At 42.7% G+C, this 24,786-nt stretch overlaps 2 protein-coding genes across 7 annotated transcripts in view; one reads left to right on the forward strand and one right to left on the reverse strand.

The window, feature by feature from the left end:
* Positions 1–17,320, forward strand: part of MORC2 (MORC family CW-type zinc finger 2) — a 61,169-nt gene extending 43,849 nt beyond the window's left edge. For 2 of the 3 annotated variants that reach the window (XR_004277869.1, XR_004277870.1), the window contains exons 26-28: positions 8,577–8,612; positions 16,573–16,753; positions 17,125–17,320. Coding sequence is in view for 1 of the 3 variants with exons in the window: in XM_032309282.1 (XP_032165173.1) it covers positions 8,577–8,609 (33 nt within the window). In the remaining 2 variants the exon portion in view is untranslated. Of the gene's footprint in view, positions 1–8,576; positions 8,613–16,572; positions 17,075–17,124 lie in introns of those variants that run through there. The other variant, XM_032309282.1, reaches the window with a different exon arrangement.
* OSBP2 (oxysterol binding protein 2) overlaps positions 13,988–24,786 on the reverse strand; it is a 160,356-nt gene continuing 149,557 nt past the window's right edge. For 2 of the 4 annotated variants that reach the window (XM_032309286.1, XM_032309288.1), the window contains 6 exons: positions 23,768–23,888; positions 23,378–23,481; positions 23,210–23,305; positions 22,944–23,128; positions 14,564–14,790; positions 14,053–14,317 (listed from right to left, as the gene is read on the reverse strand). In XM_032309286.1, the coding sequence (XP_032165177.1) occupies positions 14,172–14,317; positions 14,564–14,790; positions 22,944–23,128; positions 23,210–23,305; positions 23,378–23,481; positions 23,768–23,888 (879 nt within the window). In that variant the 3' untranslated portion in view covers positions 14,053–14,171. Of the gene's footprint in view, positions 14,340–14,563; positions 14,791–22,943; positions 23,129–23,209; positions 23,306–23,377; positions 23,482–23,767; positions 23,889–24,786 lie in introns of all 4 variants that reach the window. The other 2 variants (XM_032309284.1, XM_032309287.1) reach the window with 2 other exon arrangements.

Genomic DNA, 24,786 nt, shown 5'->3' on the forward strand with positions numbered 1-24,786 from the left:
GACTGCCTTTCAGACCTGTGGTTCAAGCAGTGGTAACCAAGAGTTCATAGCTCTAAGGACCAGAAAGTGATAGAGCTCAAATGTCTCTGCTATTTATTAGAATATAAGGCTTGACTGAAGTAGGCAGTAGCTCCTGGCTACTTATCCCTATTGCCAGGCTATCCTGCTGGTGGGTGGTCACTAAGGTGCCTGAAAGATCCTCAGAATTCCACTAGAGGGTTCTGGCTTTTGTTGGAGATGGAACCTGAGGCTTCCTTTGTTTTTGTTTTTTGTTTTTATTTTTTTAAAGATTTTATTTATTTGACAGAACGAGAGAGATCATAAGTAGGCAGAGAGGCAGGCAGAGAGAGGGGAAGCAGGGTCCCCGCTGAGCAGAGAGCCAGATGTGGGCCCAATCCCAGGACCCTGAGACCATGACCTGAACTGAAGCAGAGGTTTAACCCACCGATCCACACAGGCGCCCCCTGAAGCTTCCTTTGGAATGATTGCATTGCTTTTGGGTCCCTGAACAGGTAAATGGCCTGCTTGGCCAAGGGAGGCAGAGCTCCAAGGGAACACACTTTCTCTGCTGCCCTGTTTGAGGCTTCAGACTGTTCTGTCTGTTCTTTTAGCACTAACGGGGTCACCCTCTCCATAGTGAGTGAGCAAGACAAAGACTGGACAGAGGAAGGCCCTGGCAAAAAGCATCTTGTTTTGCAATGAGCCAAAATATTGACCAGTCTACCCCTCTACCCCGCCACCCCCACCTTTTTCATCCAGGACCTTGCAATGTGCCTGGCCTAACTAGGGTTCCTGGTGGGTCCTGTAGAAATTTCCTTCCAGCTCACATGGCTTCAGAGAAATCACTGCCCAGCCTGGCTTATTTAAGGTATGAGGCTGTTCACCTGAAATTTACTCAGAGGGCCACATGGATAGCCATTAATCTAGAGCTGGTCTGACTGAAGTTGGAATGGAGTCCAAAGCCCATGTCCTGACCCTGAATTTTTGTGTCCAAGACTCACTGGTCCCTGCGAGCTGCCTGTAGGCATTTCACTGCTTACTCAGTGGCCCTCCTGGGGTGTTACTCCATATCCATCCCCATAGCCTTTTAGCCATTTGGCCTGTTTCCGCATCCCCTAAGGGCGAGGAGCAGTGAGGCTTCCATCCATCATCTTCCCCATCCTCCTCCAGGGCTGTCCTGCAGGTTGCCTATGGTACATTCTGGCATTCCCAGCAGCTGGCAGCCAAGGTCTAGAGAGTGGGGAAGCTCATACCACTGGGGCACACTTGGACCACAAAAAGAAGGATCTGATGGACATAGACATCTCTTTTCCCCCTTTCCCTTCTAGACTTGGGTGAGAGGCTTCCATTGGGATTCGCTGGGGCCACTTCCTGCACCAGCAACCACCCAGTGTTTGTGAAGCCCTGGCCGGCTGTAATTCACCATTTTGTACTGTCCCTCCTTTTACACTTTAGTGAAGGTCTGGGCTCTCTCCAACCCCCTCAATGCCCCTACCATTTAGGTCAGTCTGTCACCAGGTGTGGGACACTACTGTGGGAGGAGAACTATTTGTTAGAAGCGAAAGAGTTTTCAGTTCCTTACTCTAAACCATCTATCACAAAACATGCGCTGGAAAACTGGCTGCAAATTCTTACCTGGCCCAGAAGACGCGCGCGGCCGGGATCCAGCTGCAGTCCCATCCACCAGGCGCCGGCCTCTCCCAACCCGCCGACCGTTGCGGTCGGCCGGGGGAGACCCTACGCCAGTTCTCCAGACCCTCGAGGGGGGAACGTACAGCACCTGCCCGGTGCAACTGCGTGGCACCGTGCTGCTCTCTGGCACGTGCGGCTGCGCCCTGCGCAAGCGCCTACGAACACAACGAGCCCACCAATGGGGCGGTGGGACATGAGAGCAGAGGGTGGGCAGGAAGCCACTGAGACCAAACTCAGGTTCTCGAGGCCCACTGGCTACAGGGTCGGGCAGTGGAGGGCTGGCGGCACCACCAAGCAGGGCCAGATTGGGGGCAAGCTGGGGGGACGGCGGCCCCAGGGTCTTCACATCCTAAGGCGAGTGAAAGGCCTTGGGCATCCAATGACCTCCCCACACCCCAAATAGAAAAGTGGCTGGTGTATGTTTGTTTTGTTTTGTTTTCTTCTGGTGTCTGTGTATTAAGCCCAAGTTGTTATTCAACTTTTTTTTTTTTTTTTTTTTGCCACTGCAGAAAGTATTTTGTGTAGATGACTTTGCAGTGTGGTGCTTTTATATGTGCAAGGATATATTTTATATCTACAAAGGACCTGGAAAGGAAGCTGCATGTTTTACATCTTAAAATAGCCATCTCCAGGTAGTTTTCCTTGAAGGTCTGGCCTGCTTCCCAGCCTGTCCATCCCTCCTTGGACCTGAGGCATCTTGTGTCTCACAACCTTGGCCCATTTTCTACTGGTTTGTCCTTAGCTTGGCGTATGTTGTTTCTTGAAAGGTAAACACGTTTAGGATTCAGAGTCTTACCATGTTTAGGAAAACCTTTCCCGCCTTCCCTCCAAACATTCTCTTACGTTTTGTTGCAATATTGAAAAAAAAATGTCAGTGTGCACTCCCTGTGAAATACATTTTAGTTTAAGCGGTAAGGCAAGAGTCAAGCTCTGATTTTTCTTTCAGATGGAAATTCCCCATGTTCACCCCATTTATTAAGTGAACAACCATGGTCATTATTTATATTCCATTCCGTTTGGTGGGGTTGCTGTGACCCTTGGACATGTCAGTGAAGACATCCTGTTATCAGTTGGAGAGGGGATTCTGATGTGAGAGGTGGAGCCCCAGCTGAAACTAGAATTTTGGGGATCAGGAGCATCTAGATGGATCAATCTCCCTCACTGTTTTGTTTTGTCTTTTTTTTTTTTTTACTACTTTCCCAGACTATTCATAGAATTTATTCTGTTAAGTGAAACTTATTTTTTTAAGATTTTATTTTTATTCATTTGAGAGGTGGAGAGAGAGAGAGAGAGAACAAGAATGTGGGGGCAAAGTGGGAGGGAGAAGCAGACTCCCCACCGAATGGGGAGCCCAGCGTGGAGCTCCATATCAGGAGGACCTGAGCTGAAGGCAGACTCTTGACTGAACCACTCAGGCACCCTTATTAAGTGAAATTTAAGATAATGTTACCAAATTTTTTCCCATCCTTGCCAAAGAAAAAAGTTCCATTGTGATTTAAATTATAATTGCATTAAATTTAGATGTAAACTGGGAGGGTTGACATTTTTATGACCTTAAATCTCCCCAGAGGATATGAAATGGTTTTTCATTTGTTTAACTTTTAGTCCTACAATAAGATTTTATAATTTCTTCATACAAGTCCTGTAACTTTCTCATTTATTTCTGTGTTACGGTTTTTGTCAGTACTGTGAATGGGTTATTTTTCCCATCTCTGTTCCTGGTAATTAATGCAGAGAAAAACAAGCACCTAAAATATTTTCTATGTTGTGAACTCTGGTAGTTTTAAAAATAAATCTATTTTTTTAATAGATGCAAGGCATAAATTTGTCAGTACACCAATTTAATTGCCATTTTGTATTATTTTTTAAAAATATTTCAATGCTGGAGCACCTGGGTGGCTCAGTGGTTAAGCCTCTGCCTTCAGCCCAGGTCATGATCTCGGGGTCCTGGGATTGAGCCCCACATAGGGTTCTCTGCTCAGCGGGGAGCCTGCTTCCCCTCCTCTCTCTGCCTGCTGCTCTGCCTACTTCTGATCTCTCTCCCTCTATCAAATAAATAAATAAAATCTTTTAAAAAAAAACTTAAAAAAATTTTAATGCTTTTTTTTTTTAAAAGAGCATGCAGGTGAGGTGGGGCAGAGGAAGGAGGGAAAGAATCTTAAGCTGGCTCCACCTGGAGCCCTTGGCTGGGCTCAGTCTCATACCCTGATGAGCCAAAATCAAGAGTCTGAAGCTTAACCGACAGAGCCATCCAGGTGCCCTGCTCTTTTGCTTTAGCTAGAAATGATGAAACAATATTAAATAATTATCTGGGTCTTGTTTCTGATGGGTTGGAAATCCAGAGTTTAGGGTTGAGCAGAATATTGGTTGTTGGTGTTGGTGAATGGCCTTTAAAGTGTGGAAAGAGTTTCTATCTTGTTTAAACTTGGAGCTTCAGAAATGGAGCCATGGCTGCCAGTCTTACCTGAGTGGAGTGCCCCGAGGCACTAGTTATGTAGAATGAAGTGTGGGTTGGGGGGCACACAGTTGTCAGGCACACAATCCTGTCAAACCATAAGAGATTTTTTTCCTTTAAGCTGCTGTTTTAACAATTATTTTTATTAGACATTGTGTTGTTGCAAAAGAATAGTATATTTATAAAATATTTATATGATAAGAATATGCCGTGTACACCTATGATCTTGTTTTTATAAAAAACATTTTTCTTACCTTATAAATCTGTGTGCCTCTCCTGGTGCCTCTCCCCTTTCCTCCTTGCCCAACAATAACCACCATCCTGAATTTGATGTGTTTATTTGTTTTTGCTCTTTTAAAAACTTTACCACCTCAGTTTCTGTTCCTAAATAATTGTTTTGCCTGTTTTTTGAACTTCAGTAGACATAACATTAACTATTTTTCAATTTATTTCTTTTCAATATTGTGTTCCAGAAATTCATCCATGTTGTTAGATGTAGCTGTGATTTATTAATCTTCACTACCATATACTGTTCTATCATTGCTGGATATCATACAGTAGTGAAAAATGAATCACCCCTACAATGGAATGTATAATTTTTTTATCCATGTCTCTGTGACTGTCATTTGGATTGTTTCTAGGGTTTTTTGGTTTTGGATGTGTTTTTTGTTTTGTTTTGTTTTGTTTTGTTTTGTTTTTTGCTATTACAATACAGCTGTGGACATTCTCATTTCCATCCTCTGTTACATGCATCATCCTTGGAGTAAACTTGCTGAATCATGTAGGTCATACCACTTTCAATCTTACAAGGATAATGTCAGATTATTTTCAGAAACACTTGTATATGTTTACATGCTCATTAGTACTAAGTTCTTCAATTCTCTACTTCCTCACCTACACTTGGTATTTCTAGACTTGGATTTTTTTGCCAGTCTGGTAGGTATATAGTCGTAGGTCATTGCGGTTTTATTTATTTTTGTCATTGTGGTTTAATTTGCACTTCCCTGATTTCTCATGTGGTTGAGCACCTTTTCTTATCTATTGACCTTTGGATTTCTTTTTCTTTTTTTTTTTAAGGTTTTATTTATTTGACGGAGATCACAAGTAGGCAGAGAAGCAGGCAGGGGGGGGGGGGGAAGCAGGTTCCCTGCTGAGCAGAGAGTCCAATTCGGGGCTTCATCCCAGGACCCTGGGATCATGACCCGAGCTGAAGACAGAGGCTTTAACCCACTGAGCCACCCTAGGTGTCCCTGGATTTCTTTTTTGATAAGGTGTTTGTTCAAGACTTTTGACAATTTTTTTTGTTCTTTTGTCGTCTTTTTATTGATTTGTATTTTTGTATATTCTGGATACATGTTCTTCATAAGTTATCTGTGTTGCAGATTTCTTCCACTTTGGGGGATCCTTTTTAAAAAAAAAAAACCCTTTTTATAGAGTCTTGAGTAGAAGTTAATTTTAGCGTAGACTAATTTACCAATCTTTTTATTGTTTGTGTTTCTTGTAGCTTGTTTCAAGATATTCTTTCCCATCCTGAAGTCATGAAGATACTATTTTATATTAACTTGTAGAGGTTTTATAGTTTTGTTCTTTACATATAAATCTTAAATCCACCTGGAAGTGACTTCTGTGTATGATATGAGATAAAGCTCCAATTCCTTACTTCTTCCTGATTGTCCCTACACCCTTTAGAAAAGTCTTACCTTTCTTCATTAATTTGCAATGATAACTCTTATATCAAATGTTCATATATATGTAAATCTGTTTCTGGATTTTTATTCAGTTACATTTGGCTGTTGTCTCTTTCTCTATGCCAATACCACACTGATTTATTATCATTTTACAGTAAGTTTTTATATCTAGTAGAACCAGTTTAGCCACTTTTTATGCTTCAAGGGCATCTTGACTATTTTTGGTCCTTTGCATTTCCATATACATTTTAGAATAATTTAATCAAGCTCCAAGAGAAAAGGGGTTTCATTGGAATTGATTATATGTCAACAGTTTGAGAAAAACTGGTATTTATAAGTCTTCTAAGCCATGAAGATAGTATAACTATCCATTACTTTAGATCTTTCTTTAGTGTCTCTCAAGAAAGCATTTTAATTTTCCCTTTACAGATCTTATATTTTATTTTTTTAAAAGATTTTATTTATTTGACAGAGAGCACAAGCAGGGGAATGGGAGGGAGAGGGAGAAGCAGGCTCCCCAGCTGAGTAGGGAGCCTGATGCAGGGCTCAAGCCCAGGACACTGGGATCGTGACCTGAGCCAAAGACAGATGCTTAAATGACTGAGCCACCCAGATACCCCAGAGGTTTTATATTTTCTTGATTAGATGTATCCTAGGTACCTGATGTTTTTTGATGCTGGTGTAAATGATATTTTTAAAACTTCATTTTCTGACAGTTTGTTAAAGATATCTAAAAATGTAATTGACTTTCATGTTATACTAATTTATCTTTAGATTCTTTTGAGTTTTCTTTATATATCTGTAAGCAATGATAATTTTGTCAATTCTCATACTTCATTTATTTTTCTTGCCTTATTGCATTGGCTAGGGCTCCCAGTTCAGTGTTGAGTATAAAGGGTAAAAGCAGGTATTTTTTTTTTCTTATCTCATTGGCAAAGCTTTCTCCCCCTCCTGCTCCTTTTCCTTCTCTTCCTCCTCTCTCCTTCTCCTCTTCCTTCTCCTCCTTCTCTCTCTCTCCCCCACCTCACCCCCAACTTTTTCACTTCCTTCTTTCTTCTGAAGATACCATTCAGCAGATTGAGGAAGTTTCCATTCCTGTTTTTAAGCATTTTTTTCCTTTTAAATATCATGGATGCATGTTGAATTCTATCTATCTAAAGTGTTTTCTGCATCAATGGAGATGACCATGTGTAGTTTTATTTTTTTAATTAATTTTTTATTATTATCAACATATATTATTTCTTTCAGAAGTACAGGTCTGTGATTCATCAGTCTTACACAATACACAGCACTCACAACAGCACATACCCTCCCCAGTATCCTTCACCCAGCCATCCCATCCCTCCCACCCACCCTCCACTCCAGCAACCCTTAGTTTGTTTCCTGAGATTAAGAGTCTCTTATGGTTTGTCTCCCTCTAGGGTTTCTTGTTTCATTTTTTCCTCTCATCCCCTATGACCCTATGCCTTGTTTCTCAAATTCCACTTATGAGATCATATGATAATTGTCCTTCTCTTATTTTGCTTAGCATAATACCCTCTAGTTCTATCCACACCATTGCCAAGATTTCATTTTTTGATGGCTACAGAATATTCCATTGTATATTTATACCACATCTTCTTTATCCATTCATCTGTCAATGGACATCTGGGTTTGTTCTATAGTTTGGCTATTGTGGATATTGCTGCTATAAACGTTGGGATGCAGGTGCCCCTTTGGATCACTACATTTGTATCTTTGGGGTAAAAACTCCAGTAGTGCAATTGCTGGTTTGTAGGATAGGTCTATTTTCAACTTTTTGAGGAACTTCCATACTGTTTTCCAGAGTGGCTCCACCAGCTTGCGAGAATGGGTTTTTCCCCTAATTTCCTTTTTGTTATTGATTTTGAACTATCTTCATTTCAGCCTGAGAATATAGTCTGTATATTCGTTTTCTGAAATTTGCTGAGGCTTTATGACTAATAGTCAAAAATTTTCCATGCACATTTCAAAAATATATATTCTGCAGTTATGTATGTATTACATCAAGTTTGTTAAAGGTATTGGAAATATTGCTGATTTTTTTTGCCTCTCTGAGCTCTCAAAACAAGGAGATTGTGGGTTTATGGATATTATGATTGTGGGTTTATCTGTTTCTCCTTACAATTGTGTCCATTTTATTTTGAGATGTTATTAGATGCATAGGAGTTTTAGAACTTTGTGAATTTTACCTTTTATCACTATAAAAGTGCTTTTTTTATTTGTAGGAGTTGACATACAGAAATACATATTTGCCTTAAAGTCTTACCTTGTCTGTATTTATGTTTTCAGTGTATTTTTGTAAACAGCATATAGCAAGATTTTTAAAATCCAGATTTTCATTATTACCCAAAGATTTAACTTACTTAAATTTTGTGTATTATTGATGCATTACTGACTTATTTTTGTCTTAATCTGTAATTTTTATTCCACCTTATGTACATTCCTTTTTCCTCTTTCATGCCTTCTTTTAGATTGACTGAAATCCAGCCTCCCCGTGCCCTCCTTCAATGTTTTCCCTTGTTTTGGAAATCTGTTGTTCTTTCTTTAGTGATTACTCTGTGTATTTTACCTAATACTTAACCCACTAAAGTCTAACTCCACAAAACTCTTACTATTGTTTTAGTAAGTTTTTATTCATACTTTTATTTTCCTTTGGATCCTGAAAGATATTTTCCCTGAGAATACTAACATCTTCTAATCACTTTTTTCTTCTTTCTTAGGAGGTCAACTCCCAGTCTGATCAATGCTATTAGAAGGTAATTCCCACCACCCACCCCAAATCTGAATGCTTTTAAGATTTTGTCTTAAGAGTCTTGCAGTTTCACTATATTGTATTTTGCTGTGGATGTCTTTTAATTTATTTTCCTGACTAGGATTTGTTGAGATTTACTCTATATATTGGTCTTTCTCATGATTTCTTAGAAATTTTTAAATTATCAACTCTTTAAATAGTTCTGCTTCTAGATGCCTCAGTGCCTCAATGAGTTAAATCTGCCTTCAGCTCAGGTCATGATCCCAGGGTCCTGGGTTTGAATCCCACATCAGTCTCCTTGCTCAGTGGGGATCCTGCTTCTCCCTCTGACTGCCACTCCCCCTGCTTGTGCACTGTCTCTCTGTCAAAATCTTAAAAAAAAAAAAAAAAAAGAGTTCTCCATTTCAATTAGACACATATGGGACCTTCTCACTTTATTCTCCATCTTTTCTTTTGTATTTTCCACATCTTTGTGTTGTATTCCAGATTCTTTCTTCAGATCTTACTTCTAAGTTACTATTGTGCTCTTCAGTAGTACAATGTTATAAAATTATTTTTAGTGATTTTTTTGCCAATTTCTGGAAATTCTTTAATTTTTTAAAATATACTGTTACTCATTTTCAGTAATGAAAATCCTAGAAACCTTCTATTTCTAGAAATATATTACACGTGATTATTTTATATTCTGTGTCTGGTAATTTCACTACATGGAGTTTTATGTCTGATTCTGCTATTGTTATTTCTGTTGGCCTATGCTCATGGGCCAACGTGTGCTTTTATTTCCTTGTGTGTTTAGAGATATCACACTTTAAGCTATTCATTTTCCTTGCAACGTCACATCTGGGATTCCATAAGGCCTGGACTAGAGAGAACCTGCAGAGAGGATTTCTTTGCTTCTCTCATGTGACTGGGGACATTGCCAATTGAGAACATGTTATATTCTCTGCTGAAGGTTTTATTGGACCATCTAGGTGGTATGTATTTGGCTGTCAAACCAAACCAGGTGAGGGTCTGCTCCTGATTATAAATTCTTAGGAGATTCTTTTCTGCTCTGCTTAGGACTAATCTTTAAGACAAATAATTTTCCTGTATTTGATTTTGGATTCATTATATCAAAGGTCTAGACCTCTGGGAGTCCAGCTTTATGGTCAACATCTCCTGTCAAATACCCTACCTTGAAAATGTCATTTAAGGCAGTGAAAACTTAAGCTCACTGGTACAATAAGTGGCTCTGAGGGAAAAGCAGACTTCAGACTCTTCTTACCTTTCCATGTTTCTACACTCAATATCTGGCCCAAATATTCCTTATATTCTTTCCAACTCATAGATGCTTTTAAGATGTTTTCAAATTTTATATAGGGGCGCCTGGGTGGCTCAGTGGATTAAGCCTCTGCCTTCAACTCAGGTCATGATCTCAGGATCCTGGGATCGAGCCCCACATTGGGCTCTCTGCTCGGCAGGGAGCCTGCTTCCTCCTCTCTCTCTCTCTGCCTGCCTCTCTACCTACTTGTGATCTCTCTCTGTCAAACAAATAAATAAATAAATCTTAAAATTTAAAAAAAAGCCATGGCAAATTAAAAAAAAATAAGATTTTATCTAGCCTGCCTAGTTTTACATAAAGGGTGGTTGATATAATGATTTATGATGAAAAGCTTCCCAACACCAACCCATTCTTGCATTTCTGTGGTTAACCTAACTTGGGCATGGGTTTACATATGACTGGATTCTATTTGCTATTTGGATTTTTGAAAATTCTGTTTTTTTCTTTTTTAAAGATTTTGTTTATTTGAGACAGAGAGAGCCTACACACAGGCAGGGGGAGCAGCAGGAGAAGGAGAAGGAGAAGCAAGCTCCCCACTGAGCAGGGAGCCAGATACAGGGCTTGATCCCAGGACCCTGGAATCATGATCTGAGCCGAAGGTAGGTGCTTAACCAACTGAGCCACCCAGGTGTCCCCAAAATTGTATTTTTTAAAAAGATTTATTTACTTGAGAGAGAGAAAGAGAGCACACGCACACATGTGTGCATAAGTGGGGGAGGGACAAAGGGAGAGGGAAAAGCAGACTTCCCACTGGGTAGTCCAATACAGGGCTCAATCCTAGAACCCCAGGATCATGACCTTGGCTGGAGTCAAGAGCTTACCCAACTGAGCCACCCAGGCACCTCTGAAAATCTTCTTAAAGTTAGATTGAAATACATATTTCTTCTGTGCTGTCCTTACCAGGTTTTGTTATTGAAGTTATGTTGGCCAGTTTCATAATAAGAAACTGCATTGGGGGTGTCTCTGTGCTACACTTTGACATTTTTCTAACTGGTATCCTTTACCCACTTCATGCCAAGCCCCAGCCCTGGGGATAAGGGAACTTCAGGCCTTCTCCCCCACAGTCCGTCAGGAGCAAAGACTTAGACTCTACAGTTTGTAGGAGCAGGAGTTCCCTGGGTCACTAGGTTCAGCTCTTCCCAGTTGCATATCTGAGGTCCCCTCACAATTTGTCACTGCAGCCACACTTCTCAGTGGCTCTGAGGAGTATCCCCCTGAGCCTTTACTCTGGCTGGGACATCTGGCCTGGAATTAATTCAGCACGTATTTACTGAGCATCTCCTATATGCCAAGCACTGGGGATGCTATAGTGTCTAAGACAGACATGATTTCTATTCTTGTGAAACTCACAGTCCATTGTGAGGTGGGGGAGATAATCAGCAAATGAATGAAATATATGGTGTGACATATCATGCCAGAGTGCAGTGGAGAAAAAAGAGGCAATTTTTTGGTAGCTTTCTAGCACATTTGGGTACATGCAGGTCAAGTCCATGTTCCCCACCTTTTTAAGAATTGCTCTAGTCTCTATTGCTAGAGGATTGCTCAGTTGTCCCATGTAGATTTCACAATCTACTTGTCAGGTGTTTAAAAAACATTCATAGGATTTTGATTTGGATCATGTTGGATTTGTAGATTTGGGAAGAACCCATATAACTGAGCTAGCCATCTGTGAAGATGGTGTTTTTCCTTTTAATTCAGGTCTTCTCTATCATTCAGTAAAATTTTAAAGTTGTATCTGTAAAGGTCTTTTCCATCTTTTTGTCAAATGAACTTTGAGGCCCCTTAGGGTCTCAGAATCTTTTTTTGTTGCAGAATCTTTTTTTCTATGACCTTTTCTACTCAGTGATGGCTGGTGGATAGATGGCTGAGAGTAGGCTGATGATCTGTGATCTGGTTAGAGTAGGTTCTAGAATGTCAACCTGATGTCATTCCCTGTTCAGAGCTCTGTCTGGTTCCACTCCAGGCTCTTTCCTCACATTGTTTCAGCGGACTGGCTTTTGTTACCTCTGGGCTTTGCCCATGTAGCCCATCTTCTCCCTTGGCAAATCCCTTTCCACTGCCCCCACCTCCCCAGGGCTGGGGTTCAGGTTTATGCTAGGGCTGCCTCACCTGCCCAGCCCCTCTAGCCAGTGGTGAGAGCTAACCAGTGCCTGCCTCCCCACAGGTGGGAAAGCAAGGCCCTGGTAACGAAGGAGCTGTACAGGGCCAGCCCTGGATCCCACAGCGCTGGGGCTTCAGGGCAGGTGACTGGAGCCTGGCTCTGATACTCCAGTGGTGCCATGGCCCACCCCATCCTCTCACCTGGAAGCACTGACAGTGGGAACCCCCACCACGTGAGCCAGACCAAGCTGCTCTAGGCTGGCCCTGGGAACTAGTGACCTGAGTTGTTTAGCAACCTGGGATAAAACAACAGAAGCAGTCCAGGTTATGGTTATAGAGTAACCTTGGAGCTCACCAAGGTGGGCTTCCCTCGAAGAGAAGAGTGGGGTGAGTGCCTTGACTTGGCCCCAGATAGCCCCAGGAAAAGCTGTGAATCCTCCCTGAGGTTCTGCCTTTGCCCTCTGCAAGCTTCCTGGCCCAGACCCTGGTCTTCCACCCTGCTCTCTCCCCTCCCCATTTAGACCAGTTTTCCTTTGCTTTCCTCAGTGCAGAGCAGAAGACAGTCCCAGGCTCTGCCCCCATGCTGCTTTATAGGGTGTCACCTGTCCTGCATCAGCCCTAATCCACCCAGTCACAGACACACTCAGGGACAGGGCCTTGGAAAACTCCAAATCCAAGGTTTTTATTACCGGTCAGAAGGTGCTCCCTCACAAACAGTGTTGAGAAGAGGTACATTGCACAGTTCCCAGCTCACCCAGCTTACCCAGCCCACCCTGCCTCTTGAGTGGGCACCCTAAGGCATCTCATATGTTGGTGTTTTCACTTTTGTTTTTTTATAAAAACAAAATCAGTCCTGGAGTATACAGAAAAAACCCTGTGATGAATTTTCAGGACCAAACTTAAGTGGGAGGGGTTGGAGTGGGGGTTCTGAAGGGCTGGGACAGGGCCACAGTGGCCCAGTCCCCCCACCATTGGCAGAAGCCTTTGGAAGGGGGTCTGAGAGGGCGGGGCACAGCTGACAGAAGGGCTAAACTCAGACAGGAATGCCCTGTCTTCATCATTTTTTAACTTCCACATACCATAGAAATTTAAGCAAAATAGCTATTTTTATATATTTATATATCATATATATATATATATATATATATATATATAAATCAGGCAAATAAAGAGTTCAGGGGGTGTGGAGATGGGCACCCCAGAGGTGCCTGAGGCCGAGGTGGGACACTGGGTCTCTGGTGCCTGAGAGCACCAGCCCAGGCTGAGCTGAGTGTTTGTTCTTATTGCTGATTTGGGGCCTGGTTCTGGGGTGGGGAGCACCTGCAGGCCCTGCCCCCCAGCCCTTTCTGGCCTCTCTACAGCTGGGGAGCAGCGCTGGCATGGCCAAAGCTAGGCAAGGGGCTGTTGCCCTCAAATCTACATGGGGGCCGCTTGGCGTCCCCTCCCCCACAGTGGGTGCGGCTGTAGCTCCAGAGACAACTGACTTGTGCTCTCCTGGGCCAGGTGGCCCCTCCAGTTCTCTTCTCTGCGGAGTCCTGTGCTCCCAGTGACTGGGCAGCTCCCATACAAACATGGCCCTGCTATGCTGAGCGACAAAATGCTCCCTGCTCAAAGGGGTCTGGCTTCTTGATGTCTTAAAAAGAAGGGGCTCTTGCCAGGACATGTTTGTGGCAAGAAAGCACACTTAGAAAGTTGTCTGCTAAGTGCTGTACTAAAAATATTTACTAAACGTCTTGGCTGGAAAGAAATGGAGATTTTTTTTTCTAAAAAAGTCGAAAGTGGCTCCTCAGGAAGGGCCAGTGCCTCCCTGGCTGGGGCTGGTGACTGGGGCAGCCCAGGGCCTGGGGCAGCCCAGGGCCCGGGCCAGCCTGCCTGAGTTGTAGTAACTAGGAACTGGGGTCCCAGTGGGAACCAAGTCCATGATGAAGGGGCTCGGGTGACCCGGGGCACCTGGGAGCTGAAAAGAATGCAGGTCAGCACTTCCTCCTTCCAAGGTGGGAGCCCCCAAAAAGTGTAAAAAAAGGGAGGTGGGAATGGGGCAGGGAAGGTGTGGGAGGAGGGCCATTGAATACTAAATTGAGTGCATTAAAGAAGAGGTGGACCAGGCTGTGCAGGCGCCTGTATTTGCAGGAGGGGTGGCGCTCAGAAGATGTTGGGGCACATGTGCCAGTCCTGCCTCTCCTTGGCCTCCCAGTAGCCGCCCTTGTACATGCAGGCCGTCTCCCCGGTCAGTGGGTCCAGCCTCTTCTCGAACCACAGCGGCATGTACACATCGGCCTCCTTCTCTGCTGGGCAGGCACAGTGGGTGGGCTGGTGGACAGGTGGCCTCTTCCCAACCCCGCCCCCTTCCCCCGGTTTCCCGATCCCTGCCCCCAGGACATGGCTTTCTTCCACCCTCCCCCACATACCCTCCCTGTCTCTGGGGTCCCCCTTCCTCCCCTTTCCCTTGCCACCCCCAGGGCATCCCTTCCTTCTGGGAACCTGTTCCCCAGCCCCAGGGTACCCTCTCTCCCCGCCTCTCAGCCCAGCCTCACCTTCCTCGGTGCCACAGCCCCGCGAGCAGGCCTCTAGCCGCCGGCGCCGCGACAAGCGCTGCTTCTCCTCCAGCCGCTGCTTCTCTGTATTGGCCTCGTCCCAGTGGCCCTTCTCCATCAACCGCTGGTCTGGCCGCAGGCGGCTGTCCGTGGGTGCCACGCCCTCCTCGTGCTCGTTGAGAGTCAGGGCCAGCTCCGAGAAGTAGTACATGTTCTCGGCGTTCTCCCTGCGGCGGCACGGGCGGCGTGAGCTGGCACGGGCGGCGTGAGCTGGCCCGCACGGCCCCAGGACCACCTGTCCACTCCCAGAACTCGCTCAGCCAGCTGCTCCTGTGCAGCTGGCTCCTTCTTTTCCTGCCCGCACCTTGCACACTCCCTCCACCAACCTGCATCTGTTTTGCTACATTCCACTTCTCTGGGAATTTGCCAATTTGCACCCATTTTAAAACTAGATAAGCGTGATATTGTTTCACAATCTCATTACTACTGCTTTAATGATTAGGACATGGTGCTGTCCTCTTTTCACATCTGTGATGTGGGTTATATGTGCCTTCCCCCCATTTGAAACTGTCTCACGGATTTGTCCACTCTCTTCGTTGGTTGAAGATGAAACTTTGTTGATCCTATTTTAGATTTTTCTACTTTACTGAGTTTACTTTTATATTCTCCCACGTTGTTAGGATTTGTTTTGCTGCCCTTTTTCTAACTTCATGAGATGGTTGCTGAGCTCGTGATTTTTGCAGCTTTTCTTTTCTAGTATGTGCGTTTTAGGTTAGGCAGTGCCCTCCAAGTATCGCATTAGCTGAATCTCACAGCTTTCATATGTATTACTTTAATTATCATGCAGTTACATTTTCTTTAAGATTATTTATTTATTTATTTATTTGAGGGAGAGAGCGCAAGTTGGGGGGGATGGAAGGAGAGGGATGGACAGACTCCACACTGAGCATGAGGTGGATGGGGGGCTTGACCTCACCTGAGATCAGGAAGGGAGCGGAAATCAAGAGTCAGATGCTCAAGGGACTGAGCCATCCGGCACCCCTTTATGCAATTACATTTTCTGATGTCCACTGTATCTACTTTGATCTGTGGATTAGTTGGAAGTATATTTCTTGAATTTATAAACATCTGGGGATTTTTTTCTAGTCATCTTTATTTCTAATGTTGCTTTGGAGACAGAGAGTATACTGGTATAATTTCAGTTCTTTGAAATTTGCTAAAAGACCCAGTATTTGGTCAGTTTTTGCAGATGTTCCATGTGTTCCTGAAGAGAATGTATTTCCTGCAGTTGTTCAGTGGAGTGTTCTATAATTGTCCAGTAGATTCTGTGGTTCAAATACTTTTTTCCCCCTTGTTTCTAGCCATTACTAAGAGAGCTTTGTTAAAATATCCTACTTTGGTTGTCAATTAATCCATTTCTCCTTGTATTTCTGTGATCTTTAAGTATAGGATATGTTCAAATTTAGAACTCATCTTAATGAATTGAACTTTTATCATTATGTCCCTCTTACCTCCCATCTTTTTGTTTTAAACGTCTGTTTTGTGACATTACTATAGCTATAGCAGCTTTTGTTATTTCTGTGGACATATCTTTTTCCATCCTGTTATTCCAATCTTTCTTTATTTTCTTACTTCGATGTAGCTCTTATAAACCACATATAGTTGGATTTTTAAACCTCATCTGAAATCTTGTATCTGTAATGGGAGCAATAAATGTAATTACTGATATATTGGATTTAAATCTATCTTATTTTGGGGGCACCTGGGTGGCTCAGTGGGTTAAGCTGCTGCCTTCAGCTCGGGTCATGGTCTCAGGGTCCTGGGATCGAGTCCCACATCGGGCTCTCTGCTCAGCAGGGAGCCTGCTTCCCTCTCTCTCTCTCTGCCTGCCTCTTCGTCTACTTGTGATCTCTGTCTGTCAAATAAATAAATAAAATCTTTAAAAAAAATAAATAAATAAATCTATCTTATTTTGTTTTTTCTTTTTGTTCTCCTTTTTTGGATCTCAGGTACACAGCTTTGGATTAGTCATGATCCTTACTACACGACACCCTCTTTTTATTGGTCCTTGCATGACCTGCTTGTTTTAGTGCAAACTGACCACCAGAAGAACCTCTAAGCAAAATGTAGAATCCTGACAAAACCTACATCTAACCATATGGAAAACTCACCAGTCTATCCCCTTCTCAGGTAGCTGTCAGCAAGACTCCTGGGTTCATCAGTCCCTTGCTTACCTTTTAATCTAATTTTATTTCATCTTTACATAGTCTTAAATGTGTACGTATGTGTGTATATTCACATACATATATTTACATATTTGTTTTTAACTGTATAAAAAGAATCATGATGTATGTAATCTTCTGGGACTTGCTTTTTTTTTCTTAATATTATGCTGCCAAAATTTATTTTGTTCCATGTGTCTGTGGTTCATTAGTTTCAACTACTGTGTAATATTCCCTCCTGTGAAATAATACCACAGTTATTCATTCAATAAATCTGTGCTGTTCACAAGTTTTTGGTTTGGAGTAATCTTATGCATGTTTCTCATTGTACATTTGCAGGAATTTCTCTTGAGTATATACCTAGAAGTGGAACTGCTGGGCCATAGAGTCTGCAATATTCTTCTTTAGGAAGTAAGGCCAACCTGCTTTTCAACATGGTGGCACCAATTCACATTCACACCAGTGATGCATAAGAAATGTTGTGGATTTGTATCTTCTTCAACACTTGATACTGTCAGACTTTTTCATTTTTTCTTAATTAAATGAAGGCAAAATGGTCTTATTGTGATTTTGATTTGCATTTCCCTGATTACCAATGATGTTGATCATTTTATATGATGACTGGTTATGTGTATTTGCTCTCATGTGAAATTCTTGCTTGTGACTCTTGCACTTTTTCTGCCAGACTGTTTTGCTTTATTCATGGATGAGGTATTCTTGATTTTTTTTTTTTTAGTTATTATTTTTAATTGTGGCCAAATTCTCAATACTGTTCTGTTGTCAGGTATTAAGTATTGTGATTATCTTCTGCAAGTTTATATATTGCCTTTTCTTTAAATGTGTATGTACACTTTCTTTAAATTGTCTCTTAAAGAGCAAAACTTCTTCTAAGGAAAAAAAAGAGGGATGCCTGGGTGGCTTAGCCATTAACCATCTGCTTTTGGCTCAGGTCATGATCCCAGGGTCCTGGGATGGAGCCCCACATGGGGCTCCCTGCTCAGCAAGAAACCTGTTTCTCCCTTTCCCGTTCCCCTTGCTTCCCCTTTCTTCTCTCACTGTGTCTTTCTCTGTCAAATAAATAAAATCTTAGAAAAAAATAAGAAAAAAATATTTTAATATAGTTGCATGCATCTGTGGTGTTCTGTGTCTTAAGATCTATTTCCTTAAGGTGTAAAAGATACTCATCAGCATTTTCTTCTTAGAGTTTAACTTGTTGTTTAACAGCAAATCAAGCTTAATACTTTTCTAAGAGCTTTGCTTGAAGTCAATTTCTGTTTTAATGTAAGGAAGAGATTCAGTTAATCTTTTTCCATATGTTTAACCATTTTACCAAGTCCTTTTAGTGAACAGTGCCATCTTTCCACATGATCTCATGTCACCTTTGTTATATGCCAAAGATATATACATCCTTGGGTCTGTTTCAAGGCTCATTGTTTTATTGGAGCTACAAAATAAGTCCCAATATCTAGTAGGGCTAGTCCTTATTTCTCTGTTGTTCTTCAGAAATAGTCTGGCCCAGGGGCCCCTGGGTGGCTCAGTTGGTTAAGCATCTGTCTTTGGCTCAGGTCATAATCCCAGAGTCATGGAACTGAGCCCCACACATCAGGTTCCCTGCTCAGCGGGGAGTCTGCTTCTCCCTCTCCCTGTGTCCCTCCTCTCTCCCCCGTGTACTCTCTCTCTCTAATAAATAAATAAATAAATAAATCTTTATAAGAAAATTCTGGCCCTTTTAAAAATCTAAAAAATCACTATTATCAAGCAATGAAAATCACTATTGGGATTTTGTTTGATCTCTTTGAATGATAACATCTTTGTAATAATAAATCTTTCTATTTATGAACACTGTGTCTTTCTCCATTGATTTAGCTCTTCTTTACTATCTCAGTAAAGTTTTATAATTTTCTCTATAGAAGTCCTGAATATAAGATTTATTACAAGGTCCTTGATATTCTCTGATACAATAATTGTTTTCTCTTAAATTGTATTTTCTAGTTTTTCTTTTTCGTGTGTATAAATGCAACTGACTTTTTGCACATTAACCTTGTACTGAGACACCTAAAATGCTTTTTCTGAATCTACTGAGATTTATTAATGTGATGAGTTAATTTGTGTATTTTCTAATATAAAATCATCTTTGCATGCCCATGATAAATGCAACAGGATTGATGATGAATGTTTTCTTTTTTTATACACTGTTTGATTTTCCAATGTCTTGTTTTGGAATTTTGGTTATATATTCATAAGTGAAACAGGGCAGAACTTTAATTTTCTTACGGCTCTTTTAGCTTGATTTGACATCAGGGTTATCCTGGCCTCATGCATAGAAAAGGAGAGCATTTTTTCTTTTCCTTTGATCTAAAAGATTTTATATACTATTGGGATAATATATTTCTTGAAAATTTGGTGGAATTCACCTACAAAATTATCTGGGCTTTGTGTTTTCCTTTTGGGAATTTTTAAACTACTTCAGTTTCTTTGATTATAGGACTAGTCATGCTTTTCATTTCTTTTAGACTCAGTTCTTGTTATATCTTTCTAAGAATTTGTTCTCATCTGAATTTTAATTCTTAGTACTTTGCATGTCATATTAAACTCTTCATTAATAATATTATTTCTATATTCTCGCTTGATAAGTCTTGCCAGTAGTTTTCTGTCAGATTTTTTTTTCCTCAAAGAATCAACTTTTGGCTTTTTAAACTTCTCTATTTCACTTTTTTCTATTTTACTAATCTCTGCTCTTATTTTTAAAGTTGTTTTTTTTTCTTCCTTCTGGTTTATATGTTGACCTTTCTCTAATTTCTTAGATTAGAAACTCAGAAAAGAAATAGTCTCAAAACGAATGAGCTTATTTATGTGCCTATTTAAGACAATCTGTTTCCTTTAAAGCACTAACTTTGTTACATCCATTCTTACTCAATTTTAGGTATTTTGTTTTATTTTAAGATTTTATTTATTTATTTGAGAGAGAGAGAACATAGGAGGGGGTAGAGGCAGAAGCAGGCTCCGCACTGAGCAGGGAGCCAGACGCAAAACTCAATCCCAGGACCCTGGGATTATGACCTGAGCTGAAAGCAGATGCTTAACTGACTGAGCCCCCATGTGCCCCAATTTTAGGTATTTTTACATTTTCATCCTCATTTATTATTTTACCCATGAGTTATTTAGCAACTTAACAATTTTTTCCAAACACGTGGGGATTTTTTGTCATCTTGTTCATAAGTTCTGACTTAATTGTCTTATCATGGATGGGGTCTGTATGCTACCCTCTAAATTTGTTGAGTTTTCTCTAAGGTTCAGTACATGACAGATCTTTGCATACATTCCATGTCCACTGGGTAAAACGTATGTTCTTTGAGTGTTGCAACTTCAAGTGTGTGGACATCCTGTGTTGTTCTGATCTCCTCAAATCCTTGTTGATCCTCTCCCCGCTGCCCTTGACTGATCACCAAGTGAGAAAGGTATGTTGAAGTCTCTCAATCTCCCACATGGTGATGGATTTACCAGTTTCTCCCTTTACATCAATATACGCTTTGTTTATTTTTGAGGCTGTTTCATTACATGCATAGTGAAACTCCTTATCTTCTTGAAGAACTTTTATATGTAGCAACTCTTTCATCCCTAATAATGCTTTTGTCTTATTAAAGTCTACTTTATCTGATATTAATATAGCTATTGTAGCTTTTTCAGTTAGTATTCCCATGGTATGTCTTTCCCTTTCAACCTCTGCATGTCTTTGTTTTTTACATCTCTTAGAAGGTGTATATATCTGGATTTTTAAAAAATCCAGTCAGTATTTTGTTTTTTGACTGGTGAGTTTCATCTACTTTTATTTGTTATGTTTGGACCTATTCCTACTGTGTTGATTTATTGTTTTTATTTGTCCTGTTTCTTCTTAGTCCTTTCTTACTATTCTAACATCTTTTATTTGTCTCTTCCTTCTAATAAAAACTTAGCAATCCTTCTCATCCCTTGGTGTCCTTTTCAACTCTCCTCATATCCTGACATGTTAACATTATTTACACCTTAAATTCTGCATTATTTAGGACTATTTTCTCTTTGCCTTTGGTCTTAGTCATTGTTTAAAAAAAAAAAACCCACTCCAAAAACACAATGTTTACATCATATTATGTCTTTTACAGCAACTTCTGGATTTTTTTCTCCCCTTTTAAAGTACTATGTCTAGGGGCACCTGGGTGGCTCAGTTGATTAAGCATCCAACTCTTGATTTCAGCTCAGGTCATGATCACACACGATCTCAGGGTTGTAAGATCGAGTGCCATGTCAGCCAAGCACTGGGTGTGTGGAGCGTGATTAAGATTGTCTCTCCCCTCGCCGCTCCCCCGCCCCCACCGCTTGTGCTCTCCTGCATTCTCTCTCAAATAAATAAATAAATACATAAATAAACTACAATGTCTAATGCCATTTTCATTGTGGGTTTTGTGTGGCAAACCTTCTGAGGCTCTTTGCCTGATGACATTTTGTTGTTGTTATGTCCTCATTATTAAATGATAGCTTGGCTGGATAAAAATCTTAGTCTTCTTAAAAAAAAATCTTTTAAAAAGTCTTCTAATTTTGTTTTCTTCATTACCTTGAAAATATTACTCCAAACACTGGCTATTGAAAGATGTCAATCTTTCTGATTGTCAATCTGATTCTTTATCCTTAATTGTAATCTTCTTATACTCTTCTCTGGAAGCTACTAGAATTTTCTCCTTGGCATTTTTAATTTTCTCTATAGTATGATCTAGGTGAAAGCTTTTCTTTATCTCTTGTTTCTTAAATTCTACAGACCCTTCAGCTCAAGGTCTCCCATCTCCTTGTTTTTGTTCTGGGAAATTTATTTCCATTATTTAACTATTTCTCTCTCCTTTCCATTTTTCTTTCTTTCTTTTCCTTCTGGGATTCCAGTTAAACATTATTTTAGTGGTGGTTCTAGGAATGCAGACTTCACACAGCCAAAAGTTAACATACATCTTGACCACCTTCTTGGGTAGCACAATGGCCTTTGAGAAGTTTCCTTCCATTTCTCCTTCTTCCGACTTATATGATCACACAGTTGTATTTTATGTTTAGATTCTAAAACTTGAAAGACATCACTATTCTTGTTTATTTACTGTTCACTTAGGTTCACGTAGTTTTTGTTCTTCATTCACTCATACATCTCAGATCTTCCATCTGGGATCACTTTCCTTCTGCAGGAGGTATATCCTTTAATGGGGGTCTGCTGGTGGCAAAATGAGTTTTTAATAGTCTGAAAACATAACATTTCAACACTCTGTAAATGTGTTCTCCCTGGATGTATCATTGTTGGCCGGCAGTGAGTCTTTCTGCACATGTAAGATCTCATTTGACCATCTTTAAGCTTCCATCATTGCTGAGGAAGAGACCGCTGTCTGTTTGCTATTCCTCAGAAACTCATACATGTCTTTTCCACAACTGGCTGCTTAATATTTTCTCTTTGATTTAGTTTCAACAGTTCCACTGTACAGATTTGGTGTGGAAGATTCTCTGCTGTTTGCTCTTCAGATATGTTCTCTTTCCTTCTAGACACCCGACTAGAAGTGCACTAGACCCTGCTCTCAAACTTGATGTGCGCACAGCTACCCTTGGCGTCTTTATGGGCTCCCAGGGCTGTGGCAATGCTGCTCCCGGAGTCATTCTGGGTCACTAGGTGGTAAGCTTTCTCTCTGTGGCTTTTTGTCTTTTCCGGGTTTTGTCTGTCTATCTGAAGGGTTTATTCCTTCTGACCTATTCCTTTGATGGAGTTTATTAAGCCTTCCCAATTGGAGTTCTCAAGTTCAGTTGCTTAATTTTTCCTTTGCTTTGCTCCCTCTGGAACCTGCTGTGCCACTTTTTATAGTTTTCTGTTCCTTGCCCTGATGAAGGAAAACATTGGTTTTCCTTCCTTGGACTATGGGGACTCTGTCTTTATCAGCCTGTTTAAAGTCTGCATAGGATTGGCTACCACCCGATACAGTCACATTAGGATGTCAGCTGCAGAACACGGTCTCTGCCTACGTGCGGACAGAACCATCCTGACCCCAGTGTCTGCCGCTCACTTCTTGCCTGGCTGGCCAGGCTCCCCTGCCTGCCTTAGGCCCCACTGCCTCTGCCTCCTTCTCCCTGCCTGCTCTTTACCCTCCCTCAGCCCCACTCACGGCAGCGGGTACTTCTTCCACAGCAGCTTGGCTGGCAGCGTCTGGTACACGGTCTTCTGCTTTCCATCTGAGCTGGGGCTGCTGGGGCTGCTTTGCACGATCTTGGCGCACTCCATCTGTTCATCCCATGAACCTGACAGCACGTAGTGGGCTTTGCCCTGGCTGTCACTTACCACTCCTGTCACCTGTGGACATGGGCGGGATCAGCACAGGCACACGCCCCACTCCAGACCCCTCCCATGACTCTGAGAGGTAGCCTTGTTTACCTTCCGGGCTACCTCTTTGGAGAAGTAGCTATAGGGCAAGAACTTCAGCTGGCACCGGTCCTGGGTCTTATGGTTCACAATCTCGATGTCCCCAGTCTGGTAAGGAAGGTTAGTGGTCAGCGCCCCACCTCTAGGCCACACGCCCCCTCCCCGAGGGTACCACCTGACCTGATCAATCCAGAGCTTGCCCACAATGATGTTATGCACAGTCGAGGTGCTCTTCCTCCATACGTAGTGATTCCCAGTGGCCTGGAATTCTAAGTGGATGGCTCCTGGAGGCCAGATATAGGGTCAGAAGTCATAGCTTGCCATGCTAGACCCCAGCGAGCCTGTCTGCCCATGGTCCCAGGGTCCTGACAACTGGAAGCAGTATTCGTGTAAACTAGGGACAGGGCATAGGCCAGGGAGGCATCGAGGAAGCCTGGGGAGGTGGGGAGCAGATTTGCAGAGAGACTAAGGTCACTCCTAGAGGCCCCAAGCTGGCTTCTGTGTTGGTAAAACCCTCCCACTTATCCAGAAAGGCTTTCTGTCCTGGGAAAGCACAGGGCTCCAGCTCACCTAGCGGCATGATGGAGAGGTATTTTCCCCGGAACTTGCTAGAGATGGTGATCTCCTGCCAGAGGCTCCAGCCATGCTTGGAAAACACGTAGTGTGCGGCTGATGGTGGGTGGTGGCTCACCTGAGACCAGACCCACAGGACATGAGCATCTGCTGGACATGGGCCCAGGCCTGTTCCCCAACCAGCTGTGGGGACCACCTGCCCTGTGCTCAGCATGACCAGCTCCATGGCCCTGGGAGCGGGCCCCCAGGAAGGATGGTGCTCTGATGGAAAAGCAAGGGTTGGCCGTGGGACCGGCCTGGGCGGCTGTCCTGGGCTTGCTGTGGTCAGGGGAAGAGGACCAAGGCATCTCTATGCCAGGCTTGGGCTCTGAAATGGGGTGATGACAGAGCTTGGCCTCAAGGGGGCCCCTGTGACAAGCTGTGCTGATGGCTAGGAAGTGAAGTGTGACACTCTAGCTAGGGCTTCTCTGCCAACTCCCCAGTTAGCCCCCCAATTCATCTGCAAAGGGCTGCCCCCTACTGTGCCATGCTGCACAGGGGGCTCAGGCTGGGGAAGTCACTTGAACTGAGGGGCAGAGCTGGGCCCTGTCTCCCTCCTGGCTAGCATGGCTCTAGAGCAGGAGGCCATATCAGTGTCCTGCCCAGGCCGCAGGGGGTGGCACAGCAAGCTCTGCACGGCCCCCGGGGCCTCCCACACTTCCCTGCTCCTCTCACAGCACTGGGCACCCCTGACTACTGTTCTCACCTGCCAGCAAGCCCCTGTCAATTTCCCCTTGTTTATTCTTCCTCATTTCTGTGGCCCTGTGGTCAGAGGGTCCTGGGGCTCAGCCTCTCCCCAGCTTCCTCCCTCTCTAAGGCACCTCCTCGCTGGGTCACAACCTCAGTCAGTCTCCAGCCCCAGCCTTGCGCTGGGACTGCCGCCCTGCCACCCAACTGCCCACTGCACGCTCCCACACAGGTGGCTGTTTGGACTGACCAGAGTCCTTGCCACTCCCTCCTGCATCTCTCATTGTCTC

The sequence above is a fragment of the Mustela erminea genome, chromosome 13 (assembly GCF_009829155.1).
Source record: "Mustela erminea isolate mMusErm1 chromosome 13, mMusErm1.Pri, whole genome shotgun sequence".
Lineage (NCBI taxonomy): Eukaryota > Metazoa > Chordata > Mammalia > Carnivora > Mustelidae > Mustela > Mustela erminea.